Source organism: Eptatretus burgeri, chromosome 3 (assembly GCF_056783735.1).
Source record: "Eptatretus burgeri isolate ZD-2024b chromosome 3, Ebu_testis_v1, whole genome shotgun sequence".
Classification (NCBI taxonomy): domain Eukaryota; kingdom Metazoa; phylum Chordata; class Myxini; order Myxiniformes; family Myxinidae; genus Eptatretus; species Eptatretus burgeri.
Window position 1 is genome coordinate 78025446 of NC_140963.1, and position 16347 is coordinate 78041792.

Genomic DNA, 16347 nt, shown 5'->3' on the forward strand with positions numbered 1-16347 from the left:
ACCCTGGTCGCCTCTTACGACACAGGGATATGGTACACCTATTTTAACCGGGGTATACACCGGCCCAGTACACTGGTACTCATTTCGCCGACCTCGGAAGGATGACAGGCTGAGTCAACCCCCTGGTGTATTAATTCAGTGGCCCAACAGGGCTTGAACTCAGGACCTTTTGGATCCCAAGCCGCTGCCGTAACCACTGCGCCAACACCAGGCATATATATATATATATATATATATATATATATATATATATATATATATATATATATATATATATATATATATATATATATAAACATGCACACACACATAATTGACTCCTCCCACACTCCTCCAGCCGAATAAGCTGTGTAAAACAACCCAAGAACCCTCACACAAGGTAAGTGCTATGCTGTTTCGATCCCTTACAAGAGTTCCTCAACAACTATAAAGACGTTCACACCTCGTACGTACATGAGAATCCCAATGCTGCACACCCCTCAGCTTCCAGACTGGTTTCATCGCTTATTGGTGAATCATCAGCGATAGCATGGACAGCAATGCATACCATGAACGTTTATATAGTTGTTGAGGAACTCTGGGAAGGGTTCGAAACAGAGTAGCCCTTACCTTGTGTAAGTCTTCTTGGGTTGCTTTATGCAGCTTATCCGGCTCGGAGTGTGGGAGGTTACAATCATTTATATAATCCGAGCCACCTGTGTGTAGTCAATTCGGTGAGAGCCGATTGGCTATTCCCTCCATTCACAGGTAGAGATGTGGGTGGGGCTTACTTAATTTATATATTGACTGCTTTTGTCGTTTGCACGTAATACATGCTTGGCAGCCTCATTGGTATGCATTGCTGTCGATGCCATCGCTGATGATTCACCAATAAGTGATGAAACCAATCCGATAGCTGAGGAGGTGTACTATGTGTGAACGTCTTTATAGTTGTTGAGGAACTCTGGGAAGGGATCGAAACAGCATAGCACTTACCTTGTGTAAGTCTTCTTGGGTTGCTTTACCTGGCTTATTCATCTGGAGGAGTGTGGGAGGGGTCAATCAATTATATAATCCTAGCCGCCTGGGTGTACTCAATTAGGGGAGAGCTGATTGGCTCTTCCCTCCATTCATAGAAGAGAGATGTGGGTGGATCTTTATACATATATATATATATATATATATATATATATATATATATATATATATATATATATATATCTGGCAGAAAATATGATGACATATATAAATATGGCTGGCAGGATAGCCTTCTCAGGGCAGCTCACCGGATGATGGGATTGGAGCAAAGCCTTCGGGACCCCCATTATTTGACAATAGGAGGAAAAGCTAGGGGTAAACTTCCTGGGTCAGATTGTGGTGGTGTGTAGTGGAGTGGTGCTGAGGTGTTGTCCACCAGATGGCGTCTCCTTGGTTTAACCTGAGGCAGTCCCTTTGGGTGGGTGCCTGGAATGTCCTATCCCAAAGAGAGGATGATCACCTGTCTCTATTATCATCTGAACTCCAGCGTATCAACATCGGTATTGCAGGGCTCTGAGGTTCGGACACCAAATAGTGGCAAGATCATGTGGTTACACCTACTATTGGTCTGGTCGCTCTGATGGTTACCATGCCCAAGGAATTGCTGTAGCTGTGCCCAATAATCTGACTCCCATGATAAGAGGTAACACCGGTCAACAAGCATATTCTGAGACTAAGGATTTGTCACTCCTTGGGTGTCGTTTCACTGGTCTCTGGATATGCTCCGACTGAGGCGAGTGATCTAACCGCGAAGGATACATGATATGCCGCGCTTGAGTTTGGAGTTGATTAGTGCCCCAGGCGAGATACACTTCTAGTCTTGAGGGATTTCAATGCATTGGCTGGCACTGATAGAGATGGTTATGAGACGCATGTTGGTCCCAATGGGTCTGGAACTGTGAACTAGAATAGCACCAAGTTTCTTAACTTTGCAAGAACTTGTGGACCGAGGGTGGCTGGTTCATGGTTTCAGCAAACACAGGCTCATCGCTGGACTTGGTATTCCAATTCTGGTGGTGCAGCAAAGGAGATCGATCATGTGCTTGTTGATGGTCACTGAAGTATGATCCAGAACTGCAGGGTCTACTGGAGTGCTCAATTCCTCAATACTGACCACAGGCTTGCTGTCGCAACTCTGAAGTTGCAGCTTAAATCTGGGAGAATGGTACCAACCCAAGCTAGGCTGGATGTTGGCAAGCTCAAGGATGAGAGAGTAGCTGAGGAGTTTCCAAACAGGCTGAGTGGGGATTTGGGGAGGGGGGTCTGGAAGCTTTGGGGAATCCTGAAGAGTTGTGGAGTGCCTGCAAGACCACCGTCCTTGATGTTGCCGGAAGATGTCTTGGAACTCATGGTAAAGCGAAAAAGAATTTTGTCTCTCAAGGGACACTGGATACCATTGATGATTCACAGGGCAAGGGTTAATGGCAGAGCTGAGCTGTTCAGGGAGTTGAGGCGTAAAAGTGTGCGTGCGCTGAGGATGGAGAACGTGGCCTACGTGCAAGGAACCTGTGAGGGGGTAGAGCATCACCTGTGGTCAAGTGATTCTCATCTTGCTTACAGGGGAATTTGTGCATTACATTCCTCCAAATCCATCCCTCAATGTACTGCATTTGGAGTGTAAGGTGGTAGGCTCTTGACAGAGGAGACTGAAGTGAAGGCCCGCCGGGCCAGTTACTTTGAGCGGCTGTACCAGGCTGATCCACCAGCTGTTGAGATGGATGTCAGGGGTGTTGCTTTCCTATTGCTGACCCACCTTTTTTGTGGAAACACCGGCTACGGTGAACAGGTTGAAACGCGGTAAAGCTCCTGGGATCTATGACATCCATGCTGAATCTCAAGACTGGTGGAAATGCTGGACTCGTGTCGTTGCATGCTGTTCTTTGCTCTTCCTGGCACACAGACACAGACATCATCCCAACTGACTGGAAGAGCCTTGTTGTCCCTCTCTGGAAAGGGAAGGGTGATTCCCATGACTGCAACTACTACTGAGGGGTGACGCTGCTCTCAGTGCTGGGCAAGGTCTTTGCTCGGATAAATATTGATAGGGTTCGCCACCATCTGCTTGAGGAACAGCGCCCAGAGCAGTCAGCCTTTACAGCAAAGAGGTCAACAATTGACAGTATCCTTGCTCTACGGGTGCTCACCCAACGCAGACAAGAGTTTTGGCAGGGACTGCTTGCAGCCGATGTTGATCTCTGCAAAGTGTTTGATTCAGTGAATCAGGATTCCCCCTGAAGGATTCTCGGCCTTCGTGCGGTGCCACCAAAACTTATCAATCCGATGTCTGAACTATACTCTGGTACTTAGAGTGCTGCGAGATGTGGTGGTTCTATCTCTGACTTATTTCCAGTTGTTACTGGAGTTCGTTAGGGTGTGTACTGGCCCCCACACATTTCAGTGCTTTTCAGTGCCCCCACACTGAGGCAGATGTCAGAGAGATCAAGATGTGGTGCATCGTTTGGGAGTGTCAAGATCCTTGACCTCAATTTTGCAGATGATGCAGTCATCTTTGCGGAGACTCTGAATATCCTTTAGGGGGCCCTCAAGGTGCTGAATGAGGAGTCGGAGCCACTGGGATTATGGGTTTCCTGGGTCAAAACTAAGATCCAGGCCTTCAGTGACATCTTGGATGCTGCTGTCTTATCTGTACCTGTTTGTGGTGAGGATGTTGAGGTCACGGAGAGATTCACTTCCCTTGTCATTGATATTCATGTCTTTGCTGGCTCTGAGCCAGAGGTCAACAGACATCTGGGATGGGCCAGGCGAGTCGTGAATTCACTGGACCATGGAGTGTCGTGCTGGGGGGTCATGGGGTGTGGCGCTATCAGTATCTGTGCAGGAGGATAAAAGTCTGAGTCTTCAGTTCCTTGGTGCTTCCAGTCTTGCTCTACGGATGTGAGACTTGGACTTTGACCAGGGATCTGAGATGGAGACTTGACTCCTTCGGTAGCAGGTCTCTTTGGAGAATCCTTGGCTATCACTGGTCGGACTTTGTGTCCAACGAGCGGTTGCTGAGAGAGTCTACTTCAGGGATTTGTTCCGGGATCATCCTGTATCACTTCCCCCAAGCGGAAAGTGCAGATGAGATTTGTTTCCTGGATCATCCATGAGCGTAAGCTGCGGCTATATGGACATGTGGCTCATTTTCCTGATGCTAATGCTCATCCTGCTCACTAGATTCTCTCAGAGAGGGAGCCTCATGAGAGGAGGTCATTAGGCCAGCAACGTGCCTCGTGGTTGTAGCAGGTTGATCGGCATCTCAAAGAGATGGGGCTGGGCCAGGCATCTGCTTGGGGGATGGCCAAACAGATGCCCCTGGAGTACCAGTGGAAAGTGGGCGCAGCGATGCGCTTCTCTGGTGCATGCTCCCATACCTGACCTGACCTGATAGCCGAGAGGTATGTGTGAACTCACCTACCAGTTGTATATTCTGGGTTTGAATCTCGATCCAGCTTTTAACTGTTATCCTAGTGTTTCACAGGCAGAGCAATTCATCAATGCAAGCACCTGACATCAAATGGACTGGCAAAGTGATTCATCAATATCTGTGCTGTCAATCGGATGGAGGTTAAACTGACTGGCTCGTCTGCCAGCATTAGTTGGTGGACATGAAGGATCTCATTGTGTCCTTCATGAAGAATAGACGAGTTATCGCTGGCACCCTGAAGAAATTACTAATTCTTGTCCTGACAAATCACCCATCCTAACCGTTGCCAAAAAAAAAAATTCAGCAGTACCAATGCTATGTAAATAGTATGGTTCAGCTCAGAGGTATCGAAATGCATGATGATTGAAAAAAAAAAATTAACATTATACGAAAATGGCACTCGGAAGAGCGCATTCCTCCGCCAGGCAGAACAGTTTGCGTTTTCTGTACCAATGATGGTCCGGATTCAGATCCAGCCTTTCACCAAAATCTAATCGGCTTGTTCTTGTCACCTACGCAACTCATCCACCAAAGTTTTGTCATAACTTGTTCACAACTTTTTGAAATATCATGCCACATATCGTTGATAGCCCCATCTCACAATGGTAGAAAATCACTTATAAAATTAAAAAAATTCCGAGATCCGGATATTCACCAAAATCAATTCGATTCTCCCTTGTCACACACCCAAGCTGTCCACTAACTTTCATCCGAATCCGTCCTAAACCTTTTGAGATATCGTGCTATATATCGCTTTAGCACTATCTCTCAATGGTGAAGAATCACTTGAATTAATTATCAGCTCCAGATCTTCACCAAAATTGATACAATTCTTCCTTGTCAACACACCGAACATTTCTACCATGTTTCATCTGAATCTGCCAACAACTTTTTGAGATATCGTGCTATATATTAATTTAGCCCGATCTCTCAATGGTGAAGAATCACTTAAAAAATTTGAGTAGCCAGATCCGGATCCCAATCTTCACCAAAATAAAATCAGTTCGTCCTCGTCACACACCAAACGTGTCAACAAAATTTCATCCGGATCAGTCCACAACTTTTTGAGATATCCTGAACACAGACAAACAGACAAAGGTGAAAACACAACCTCAATCACCTTCGGTGGTGGAGGTAATGAACATTCCTCAGTTTAAACCATATGATTTAACAACTTATTTCACATCCAGAAGATTCCAATCTAATTCAAGAAGAAGTCTGTGAGGTTTGACAAATGCTGCATAAACAACATGGTGAATTAGGAAGAATGGGGAAGAACATGCGCAGTGATAGTCTCCATTCCTCAAATCGCCTCGTCCAGTCACATACACAAATGAAGAGTTGAAATGGAAAAACAAATCCCATGCACGATGGGGAAAAAAATAGGCGATCGACGTGAAAAACATTTCAAACCATTTTTTGGGTGATCCCTCCAAACACAATGGAAAGATGCACGAAAGATTGAGTGAGGTCTGATTGTTTCATGATTACATTTTCAATTTTACAGGGTCTATGGCTCATGAAGGAGCAGTCACACAAACATATAGACAGACACATTCACCAAACATAGCCAGTGACCTTGGGGAAAGTGATGCAACTTCTGGGCACTCTGGGTAATGTGCAGTGGCAACACCATCTCCATGATGTCACTTTTCTCTCCAGTCAGTGAGGGAATTTGAGAAATCTCCCCCTCCCCATTGGGGGGGGGGGGAGGCAAAGTATGGTCGTTTGTTTGTGTTCTATCCTCTAAGTGCTGAGCATCAAGCAAGGAAACAGCGAGAGTTTTTAAAGTCTGATATTTCCCAGTAAGGGTCAAAATCGAACCACCAAATTGCAGACTCATGGTGGACGGTCTCACAGAATGCCACTATGTATGGTTGTTGAGGACCATTTTAGCCTGTCCTCACGCAGCAGAAGATGGGTTTTGCAATAATTTCTGTCTGTCTGTCCGTCCGGGAGGTAACTTTTTTCTTTTTAACCATTTGAGCTTTTGTCAAATTTTCAAAGGTTTACTATGAGGATGGAGAAGACAAATTAATAATTTTGTTAAAATAATTTTCATTATCATAATTATTGGTCGACCCCTTTTTGGCATTTTATTTTTTAACATTCATTTTTCTCAGCAACCACTTGTCCGATTGACAAAATTGTCAGGTAAGAGCGATCCCCCCCCCCAATGGAAAATATTTTAATTATAATCGTGATATCATAGATCACGTGGTGTGGCAGCCATCTTGGATTAAACACAAAAAAAAAAATTCACCATTATACCTCTAAAACTGCTGATCGGAAAAATTTGAAACTTGGCACATCTCATTCTACGCCCAATGGGGAATAGGAGATTGTAAGGATGACATCATCAGGGAAGTGGTTCACCAGCCATAAATGTTTTAATCGAAATCCTTGTTCACTATTGAGATTCAGTGTTTATGTTCAGGCTGCAACATTTTTACCAATTGATATGAACTTTTGTCATCAAATCTTCAACAAACTTTTATTATGAGATTGTGGAGAACACAAACTAATAAAATGTACTGTTACGGATTTCAGAATCCGGTCTGATGAATGCATCCACACATCCAGGTCCTCAGACAGTTATTTCCTTAAATGCATGTTCAGATTAGCCCCATCCCCATGTCTAATGGGATCTTAAATGTGATATGTTGAGAAGGGTAAATGATAGATCCTCTCTCTTATGGGAAGATTTTTTCTTTACGACAGACACGTTCACACACATTTCTTTCACGAGCTCTGAAGCCCGCCCTCATTTTTCCTCAGCAACATTCTTTTACGAGCTCTGACGCCCGCCTTTCTTGAGAGCGCACGGGTCGTCATGGTAACCGTGCCACAGTGGGGCGGGGTGAGCTTGGGGTGGACGGCACCCCGTGGAGACGGCCCAGGGATGTAAAAACGAGCGAGAGAAAGCGTGAGGTACGTTCTGTGAGAAGAGATGTTGTGAGATATAAAAAAGTGAGGAAAAAAGCGAAAGAGGGAGGTTCTGAGGAGAGAGACGTTCCCTGAGGAGAAAAAGTCTAAAGTGAAAAAGAGCTGAAGAGAAAAAGTCCGAGGAGAAAAAGTGAGAGAAAGTAGGGGGAAAAGGCGTTCTGAAGAGAAAAGCATGAGGAGAGGAAAAGCGAAAGTTGAGAGGAAAAAGCAAAGGGCGAGAGAAGCAACCAAGAAGCGGGTGTCTGACCAGGGCCAGAGACAATTCACCCTTCCAGTGCTTCAGAAAGCGAGCGTGTGGGTGTGGGTGAGGGTGAGAGCAGCGCTGCCAACAAGTGAGAAATGGGTCAATCACCAACAACACCAGAATCTAACCCCACGACGGACGATCTCGGTGCCCTCCAGACGTCGACTGGCGTTTAAGGCGAGAGGGTGCACGGCAAAGCTGGGTGCTGGCGACGGACGTGACACGCACGCACGCATTTTCAGGACGTTTTCGCTTCACGGACGACTTTCTGGTGAGCGAGACGATCCCCCCCCACCCCTAATGATCTGCTGGGTACCCTTGTCTGCATTTAGCTGTAAGTAAGTCAACCCCCGACAAGCATCTGCTCTTTGTCTCTTTCCTGGCATTTTGATTGATTTTGCTTTGAAATTCATTCTTTATTTACCTCAGCAAATAAAAAGTTCTTTTTATTTATTTATTTTATTATTAATAAATTATTTGTCAATTTCCAACCTGTCCGTCTTTGTCCTTTCCTTCTATTGGTCTAGCATTGTCCGAACTGAGATAGACTGGGAGGTAATCACCACAGATTTGTCCAAAAAATCGTCAGCATGCACCAGCGGTTAAAACGCTCGGCCGCCCTAATTAAAATCTAATCGAGATAACATTGGTGCTTTGCCGAGGGCGTGCTCCCCGCTCAGGTAACCACGTGACCTCTAGTTAAACGGAGTAATTAAACGGCGGACACTGGAACTCGTGGTTGACTGGGTGGCGTTCGTGGTTCTAAAACAACCCACAAGGTTAATTGTGAGCGGTGGCCCCAGGTCCGGCTCTACCGAGGACAACCGGGGATTAATCCCCCTGAGTGACAAGCTGGTGTCTCGATACCCGTCACCGTAACAGTACTAACCCTAACTGTTGTTTTTCTCAAGTTTAGTTTGAGTACAAAGCGGACATGGATGGCCTTCGCATTTTGAGATACTTTTTAGTTTTTTTTGTGTTTTTGCAATGATAATTTTTTATGCAATTTGTAGACAAACGAAGCTTCTTTGTTATTTAAACTGCTACAAGCATGCATGTCATGTATTCTCTCTTCTTTGTTGTATTGTTCTCCCTACTAAAGCAGGTTTTACATTCATACTTTAGTTTATCACTGAATGTACTAGATTTACTTACAGTGGCCTGCAAAAGTATTAACCCTACCAATAATGCCATATTTAGATGAATTACGAGTTATGTAGAAACAATTTTCCAAATAAACTTTTTTTATTCAAAACTGAAGAGATCAAACTAACTAATCACTTATATTTGAAGGAGGTTTCATGTCTGAAATACCTGCAAAACACATGTACAAATCAAAATTCAGTGGCTGCAAAAGTATTCAGCACCTTAGATCGGTACTTGGTGGAAGCACCTTTTGCAGAAATGACTGCTACGAGTATTTTTGGGTAGATCTCTACTAGCTTTTCAAAGTCAGATGGTGAAATCTTTACCCATTCATGTGAAAATTGCTCTCGTTCTGCCAAGTTTGATGGGAATCGTCGATGGACTGCAATCTTCAAGTCTTGCCATAAATGTTCAATTGGGTTAAAGTCAGGACTTTGACTGGGCCACTTAAGAACATTTATTTTCTTATTATTCAGCCATTCCAGTGTGGCTTTAGCTTCAGATCATGGTCCTGCTGGAATGTGAATCTCCGACCCAGTTTTAGATTCATGGCCGACTCAGGCAGGTTTTCATCGAAGAATCTCCTGTACTTTGCACCATGCATTGCCCCTTCTATCCTGAAAAGCTTGCCAGTCCCTACTGATGAAAAGCAGCCCCATACCATGCTGCTGCCACCACCATGCTTGACAGTAGGGATGGCGTTGACTGGGTGATGTGCAGTGTTACGCTTGTGCCAGACGTAATGCTTTGAATTGAGACCAAAAAGTTAAATTTTTATTTCATCTGACCCCAAAACTTTTCTCCACATGCCTGCAGTTTCATCAAAATGCTTTCTCACAAACTCCATACAAGCTTTTAGATGCGTATTTTTCAGGAATGGCTTCTTTCTTGCCATCTGTCTATAAAGGCCAGCTTTGTGAGGGGAACGGGACATTGTTGATTGATGAACACTGACCCCAATCTCGGACATAGAGCCTTGCAGATCCTTCAAAGTCATTGTTGGATTTACAGTGACATCCCGAACCAGGTTCCTGCTTGCCCGACTGCTGAGTTTGGATGGGCGACCTAATCTGGGTAGACTCTGGGTGGTACGATACGTATTCCACTTCTTCGTGATGGATTTCACCATACTCAAAGACACAATGAGTGACTGAAATCTTCTTATAACCCTCTCCTGAACTATGCTTTTCCATCACTATGTCTGACACCTTTGGAAAGCTCTTTCCTCTTCATGTTTGCCTTGTTGGTTGACCAAATGAGTTTCACCTTAAACCTATTACACTTATTTTGTAACTTTTCAAACAAATCATTGGCTCTTGAAGTGATTTAAGGTTAATTAGGCAAAGGGTTTTAATACTTATGCAACTGAGAATCATCTGATTTTCTCTGTTAATCTAACATTCACATTTTGACTCTATTTTTTAGCATACCACTTTGGAGTAGTTTGTGAAGATTAGAGATATCAAGTTTGATTTGAAAACATCATGAAATAAGCTCAGGTGGCATCAAAATGTGAAAGCTTTGGAAGGGGTTGGGGATGAATACATTTGCAGACCACTGCATGAGGGGTGTTCAAAAGGTGCGAACAACTCCCAATTCTCCATGATGCAACTATTTTGTATTTATTGAAATTTTTCAAAAAAAATGTGTCCAACTTCAATGCACTTAATTTGTCCTTCAACCTGTCTCTGCCAATAAAACACAAGTTTTCAGATTGTTCCTTCAGCCATGTCTAGGTCCCTTTAACAAGTTTTTTGTCATCAGGAAATTGATCATGCAGGTGGGGTTTCAAATGGAGAGGCAGTTAATAGCCACTGGGGACCAAATGTGGGCCATGGGTCAGGGGCAGAGGGTGGGGATTGTGGGAGGAAGGCAAGGGTAATCCAGCTTGTCGGAACCATAGTCATGAATAGAGGACTTGCACATCACAGGCCTTGTGTACAGGTTTGTTGGAATGAAGGACGTGAGAGTGAGTGCACGACATGTGGGCCAGCTAAACAGAGAGCACACACTGGGCCCGAGTGCCATAGGACCTCTACCATTGATACGCACCAGCTTGCTCACTCTGTCTGGGAACTCATGACCGTAGTGTAGGCAAAAAAAAGCTATACGAGCATCTGAAGAAGACATATTGTTTCGCATAGTGGTGCAACACACGCTTTACATCCTTTATCAAAGCATAAAATGTGTACGCAGCCACCATGGTGAGGGGGTTGAGCTTCCCCCGTGACACAGCATCTCCGGGGCTAGCACTTGTAGCCCCGAGCCCTTTGGTCCACATCCCTCAGCTTTGGCCTAGAGGGCCTGCCACAGTTTGTGCACGAGGCTGGTGTAATATTCCCCTATGATTGTAGTTTTGTGAAGTGTATAGTCAATGAGGAACCACTTGGTGTTGCAGAAGATTGGGGCCACTATCTTGCTAGCTGAGGATCAGGTGTAAAATGTCAAGGGTGTTGTGACCATTGTGCTTCCATTGCATGGATTCCAATTTGTTTTCAAGATCACATTAGTAAAGCCTTGTTGTTACGAGTTATCAGATGAGCAAAATAGCCTTTGGATCTGCCTTTAACAGTTTGATAAGCTGGTGACATGACCCAGCAGTTGTCCATCATGAGTGCTAAGGTTTGAGGGGACCCATCCCTCTGAGATCTTTGAAAAACCCAGCTGTTTGTTGATAATGGTCAAAATGCTGTCTTGATGAATTTCCAAGTCTTGTGGATATTTTGGGGAACTTTACACTGGGATCCATCATGATCAATACCTCAAACCTGGAAACAGTTTGGGGGTTTGTTCAATCTGCCAGCCATCCTGACGCGACGTCATCTTCGAGGGATCGGGTCCACATTTTGAATGACAAGTAACCCACTCCGAGAACATCATTAATGACCTTCAGACATTATCTTTAACTTTTAATATTTCGATTGGCTCATATTCCACAAGCTTAAAATTATATGAAGGGAATATTAAAATAAACTGGAACTGCCACTTTATAAATGCTGGCAGTGATGACCGGGTATCAAGACATCCGGCTTCGATACAACCCTGCTTTGATACAACACGGGACTGTCGAGTTACTGACCGAGTAACACGAAGTGTTAAATCTATTTATAACAGATGCAGTTAGCCCTTTTTCCTGGGGCCATAATCGGTATCAATTGAATTTCTACTCATGTACCCTCAAATGCATGTAGGCACAGCCAAATGAACCTTAGGCAAAAAAAAAAGTTCTAAAAGTGCTGAGATTCAAATAATTAAATCATTCTGGCTGCCAGACCTTGTGTCTGTTTGGGTTGAAATTTAAAACATACATTGCCAATGTCTCCTACATTATAACTATGAAGTTTTACATTGATTGATTCAGCAATTTCACAAAAAAACATTATTAAATATTTTACTTCAATCCAATATGGCTGCCAAACCATGTGGCCAAGTGGGTTAAATTTTAAAACCTACATTCTACATGTCTGCTACATCATAACTGAAGTTTCACATTGATTTATGTAGCGGTTCCAGAGTAAACATTATTTAATATTTTATTTCAATCCAATATGGCTGCCAAACCATGTGACCGACATCAAAAGGAGGTGGGAATTTTTTGTTTGTCATGGATAGGCGGTCATACCTGTAAAAGTTTCGCCTCGATCTGTTCAGCCATTACAGAGAAGACGACTTTTTAATAGCCTTGGAGAATATGTTTTTGAACTTTCTCCTTGATCTGACCAGCCATTCTGAAGAAGGTGTTTGAAAGGTTTAGGGTAAATTCAATATGGCCACCAAACCATGCAACCAATCAATTGGAAATTATCAAACTTGTAAAAGGATGTCATGGCGAATGTGTTTGTAAAGTTTCACCTCGATCTGTCCCGCCGTTCTGGAGGTTAAAATATATATATATATATATATATATATATATATATATATATATATATATATATATATATATATATATATATATATATATATATTCAAAACAATATGGCTGCCAAACCACGTGACCTATGATGTCATAATTATCAATTAAGTATGCCACCAATAAAGATACTACGGTGAAAAATTCCTGTCGATCGGACTTAGGGTTGCTGAGAAATTGATTTCAAAGTGAAAAAAGCCCCACAAATTGCCAGCGGAAGAAAAATAATAATAAACAGAGCAAAAACAATAGGTTACCCAGCCTTGTAGGCATGGTACCCTAACAAAGGTCTCCATCTCAGTACAAAATGTGATATTCTGCAATGTATTAATCAAGGTCACCCAATGAAAGAGTAGTGTTAGGATAAGATACCGTCTAATCGGTCACTCAAACCACCAAAAAGTCCTTCATTGCAACATTGTGCATGCAGGCTCGTTCGTACAAGAGGGTATGAGACAATGAGTTAAAGCAATGACTGAAAACCGGACAATAAAGCATGATCAAAATATAACAAAATCAAAAGCATGAAAACATCAAAAGTACCAACCTGAGACCCAAACACAAGAGCGTGATAAACGTGTGAAAAGCAGTCCTGTTCCACAACAGGTGGAAAACAATGCACCGATACTGAAAAACAGAATGGTCATTCATTTTCCCAACGTGCAGCCATTAATAGGCACCACAGATTAACCTCCTGGGGGAATCGAAAGGAGTATTTGGGGATTGGAAGTAGAGCGAACTTGGCAGTGCTGGTCTGGTTGCACCACACCACCACCCCAGCCAACTACTACAAGCATCACAGGCAGCGCCTCTGGATTTATAGAGCAACATCATTATCCATAATCACACGTGACCATACAAGAATGTATAAGGAACACAGGAGGCCACTTGGCCCATCATGTCTGCACCTTATTCACATTATTTAAATCTATCAGCTGATGCACTTAATTTCATTGGGGGGAGGGGTACAGGTATGATTGGTCAGCTTTGTTCCCAGATTATTTTTGTTGAAGCAGTTTCCATGGCTCAGGACCATGCACATGGACAGATCGCCACTCTATCACTGCATCCTAACAGGTTTCACATTTGACCAAGATACAGGCAAACAATGGTCTACTCGTTTTCAAAAGGTACTATTGGATCTTGAAAGTGCACCAGCAAATGCTGGTGGCTTTATTGTCCCACCCCACCCAGTCCTCCTCCAAAGGAGAGCATACTCTAATACAATCCCATGCCTGTGAACAACAATTGGATGACTCTCTATAGTCAGATTGAGACTGCAATCCAGGATAAACAGCTCAAAAGGTGAGAACCACGACCTCTGAGCTAGCATGTCAGACATTCAAAGAGCATGTTTTCTTTCAAGCAGGACATCAAGGTAGGTATCCTGTCTACTCGCACTCACTTTCAACTTTAAGAGTCCATTGTGAATAAAAAAGACTGGACCTTTGGATCGGTATTATGAGACCCTGGCCAGATCCTTGCTGAGGATTAAACACAGAAGAGAAAATTGGGAGAACCATGGTCTCACATGCCCACACAAACATCCCGAAGGTAACATGCCAATGTGATTTCCCCTGTCCTCGTCCTCATCCCCACCTCAACCCAAAAAACTGCTATAACCACAGAGCAGAAACATGGTCCACATAACAGTGGTAGTGTGTCATGGTCACGTGAATTTACAAGAGTTTATTGCGGCATTAAGTTTTTACTTGATACCCTGATCAATGCAAATGACACGCAAAAGTGTTTCTGTTTCCAGCTGAAGAACAACGTGGCAGAGGGAAATTAAACCAGAAAGTTACAGAGAGGGGAAAAAAAAAAAAAGGAAACAAATTAAATAAATTAAACATCTTGCATCTCGTGAACACTCACAAGTGGAATAACCATAAATAACACAGAGGATGACAAAAAGAACACGGAGGCAGTTTCACACAAAAAAAAAAAACAAGTGTTGCTGAAAAGAAAGATCCATGACTTGCGAGTTACACCACGGTCACCTACTTACACTCCAGCGTTCCTGATAGCAATGCAATGCAACCGGGAGTTGAGAAACGGTGACGATCACAGCGTTCTCACGAAGCAGATATTATACCGGTAGCATGCCGCTACCATGCAATTCAAAATCTCCAATCCTGGGCAGTGCGGCTTTGAATGTGCAAACGGTGCTTTGATGTTTGGGCCTGTCTAAAGGACTGAAACCTTGAGCAGAAGCAGCACATTAAAGCCATGCAGTCAACCTACATAGAAAACCAAACATTTTGTGATTACATTATGCATCAAAAGGTGTTTTTTTTTTTTTTTCCCCCGTCTTTTTTTTTTTTTCTCCTGTAGCGTTAATCCAACGAAAAACATGTCCTAAGCAATTGAAGAAGATACAAAAGGTCCAATAAATAAAGCACGATTACATGGTGCTTATTGCCAATAGCACGGACGCGGCGAGCGTTTGAAAAAGAGAATGAAAGAGCTTCACAAGTGACGATTTCAGACACATAATTCTGAAAAATTGGCTCCGGAACTCAATTAAATACCATGAGCACATATGTAAAAACCCAGAAACTCAAAATGCCATGGGGGGTGGGGGGGACGAAAGGAAATAAATAAATAAATAAAAACGCACACGCACGCACGCACACACACACACACGGCGAGGTCATATTAGAAAACAACTTGCCTGGATGTCCCTGAGAGCCCATAATCATTGGGGGACAATATTCGTATAGTGCACAACACGGGCAGACCGTCCCTCTTCCCGAAGTCTATTTGTTGCCCAGGTGGTGTCGCACCATCGTCTCACGCCATTCCGCCTTAGTCCTCTCCACGGGCCTGAATGACGTACAGAGAGAGGAAAAAGGCATGTATTCACACTCGGTATGCCTACGGACTTGTTGCAGTTCCCCGCGATAATGTATTTTTGGTACGGTGTCCCGACGCGATGCAGCCACGTGATGCAAAAAATGCTCAATGAGAAATTTTTATGACAAATGCAGTCATGCAATGTGCACAGTTCATGTTAGAATGCATATTTAACACGAGTCTTAATAAAGTTTCTGGAGAATAAAGCAACAGTTTTGTATAGCCGAAAATTCTTATGCAGAACAAGTCTCTACCATTGTTATGAGATGTTCGCCTGCCATACAGGATTCCGAGACTGTATCTTGAGATGGACTTTTAGTGTCATTATGGAGAACATGCTGCAGCCTGCCTTAGTCGCACTCAAGAGGTTACACCTGGGTCCAGTCCAAACCACCACTACACTAAAGCTTGTAGCTTTTGGGGTTATTTTAAAACCAAATTGAATTCACAGCCAGGCGACAGAAATCGTTTGAACTATTTTTACTTTTCATTAATATCAGTTTGACGGAATGTCTACATTCTCTATAATTACCCAAAGGCACATACTGTGCTTGCATGGAAACAAAATATCATATTTTAAAGCTACATTAAACTGGCTCTTTCATGATGTTTACACTCACTTGTGCAAGTCAATTATTCTACTGAATAGGTGATGTCATCTACCCCAAACTCATCCCCACCATGACTCACAATTATTACCCCCACTAGCAAATACCACCCGATGCTTCGCTGATGGGAACACTGGGATGGGGGGTGGGGGGGGAGAGGGGGAGTGATAGAGAGGAGGGAGGGGGTGAAAGA

At 43.4% G+C, this 16347-nt stretch overlaps 1 protein-coding gene across 6 annotated transcripts in view; it reads right to left on the reverse strand.

Annotated features, from left to right (window-relative positions):
* Positions 1-16347, reverse strand: part of LOC147030249 (histone deacetylase 4-like) — a 168574-nt gene that overhangs the window by 119680 nt on the left and 32547 nt on the right. For 4 of the 6 annotated variants that reach the window (XR_015056279.1, XR_015056278.1, XM_085874119.1 and 1 more), the window contains exons 2-3: positions 15365-15516; positions 13238-13317 (exon numbers count right to left, since the gene is read on the reverse strand). Coding sequence is in view for 2 of the 6 variants with exons in the window: in XM_085874116.1 (XP_085730242.1) it covers positions 15365-15392 (28 nt within the window). In the remaining 4 variants the exon portion in view is untranslated. The remainder of the gene's footprint in view (positions 1-13237; positions 13318-15364; positions 15517-16347) is intronic. The other 2 variants (XM_085874116.1, XM_085874117.1) reach the window with 1 other exon arrangement.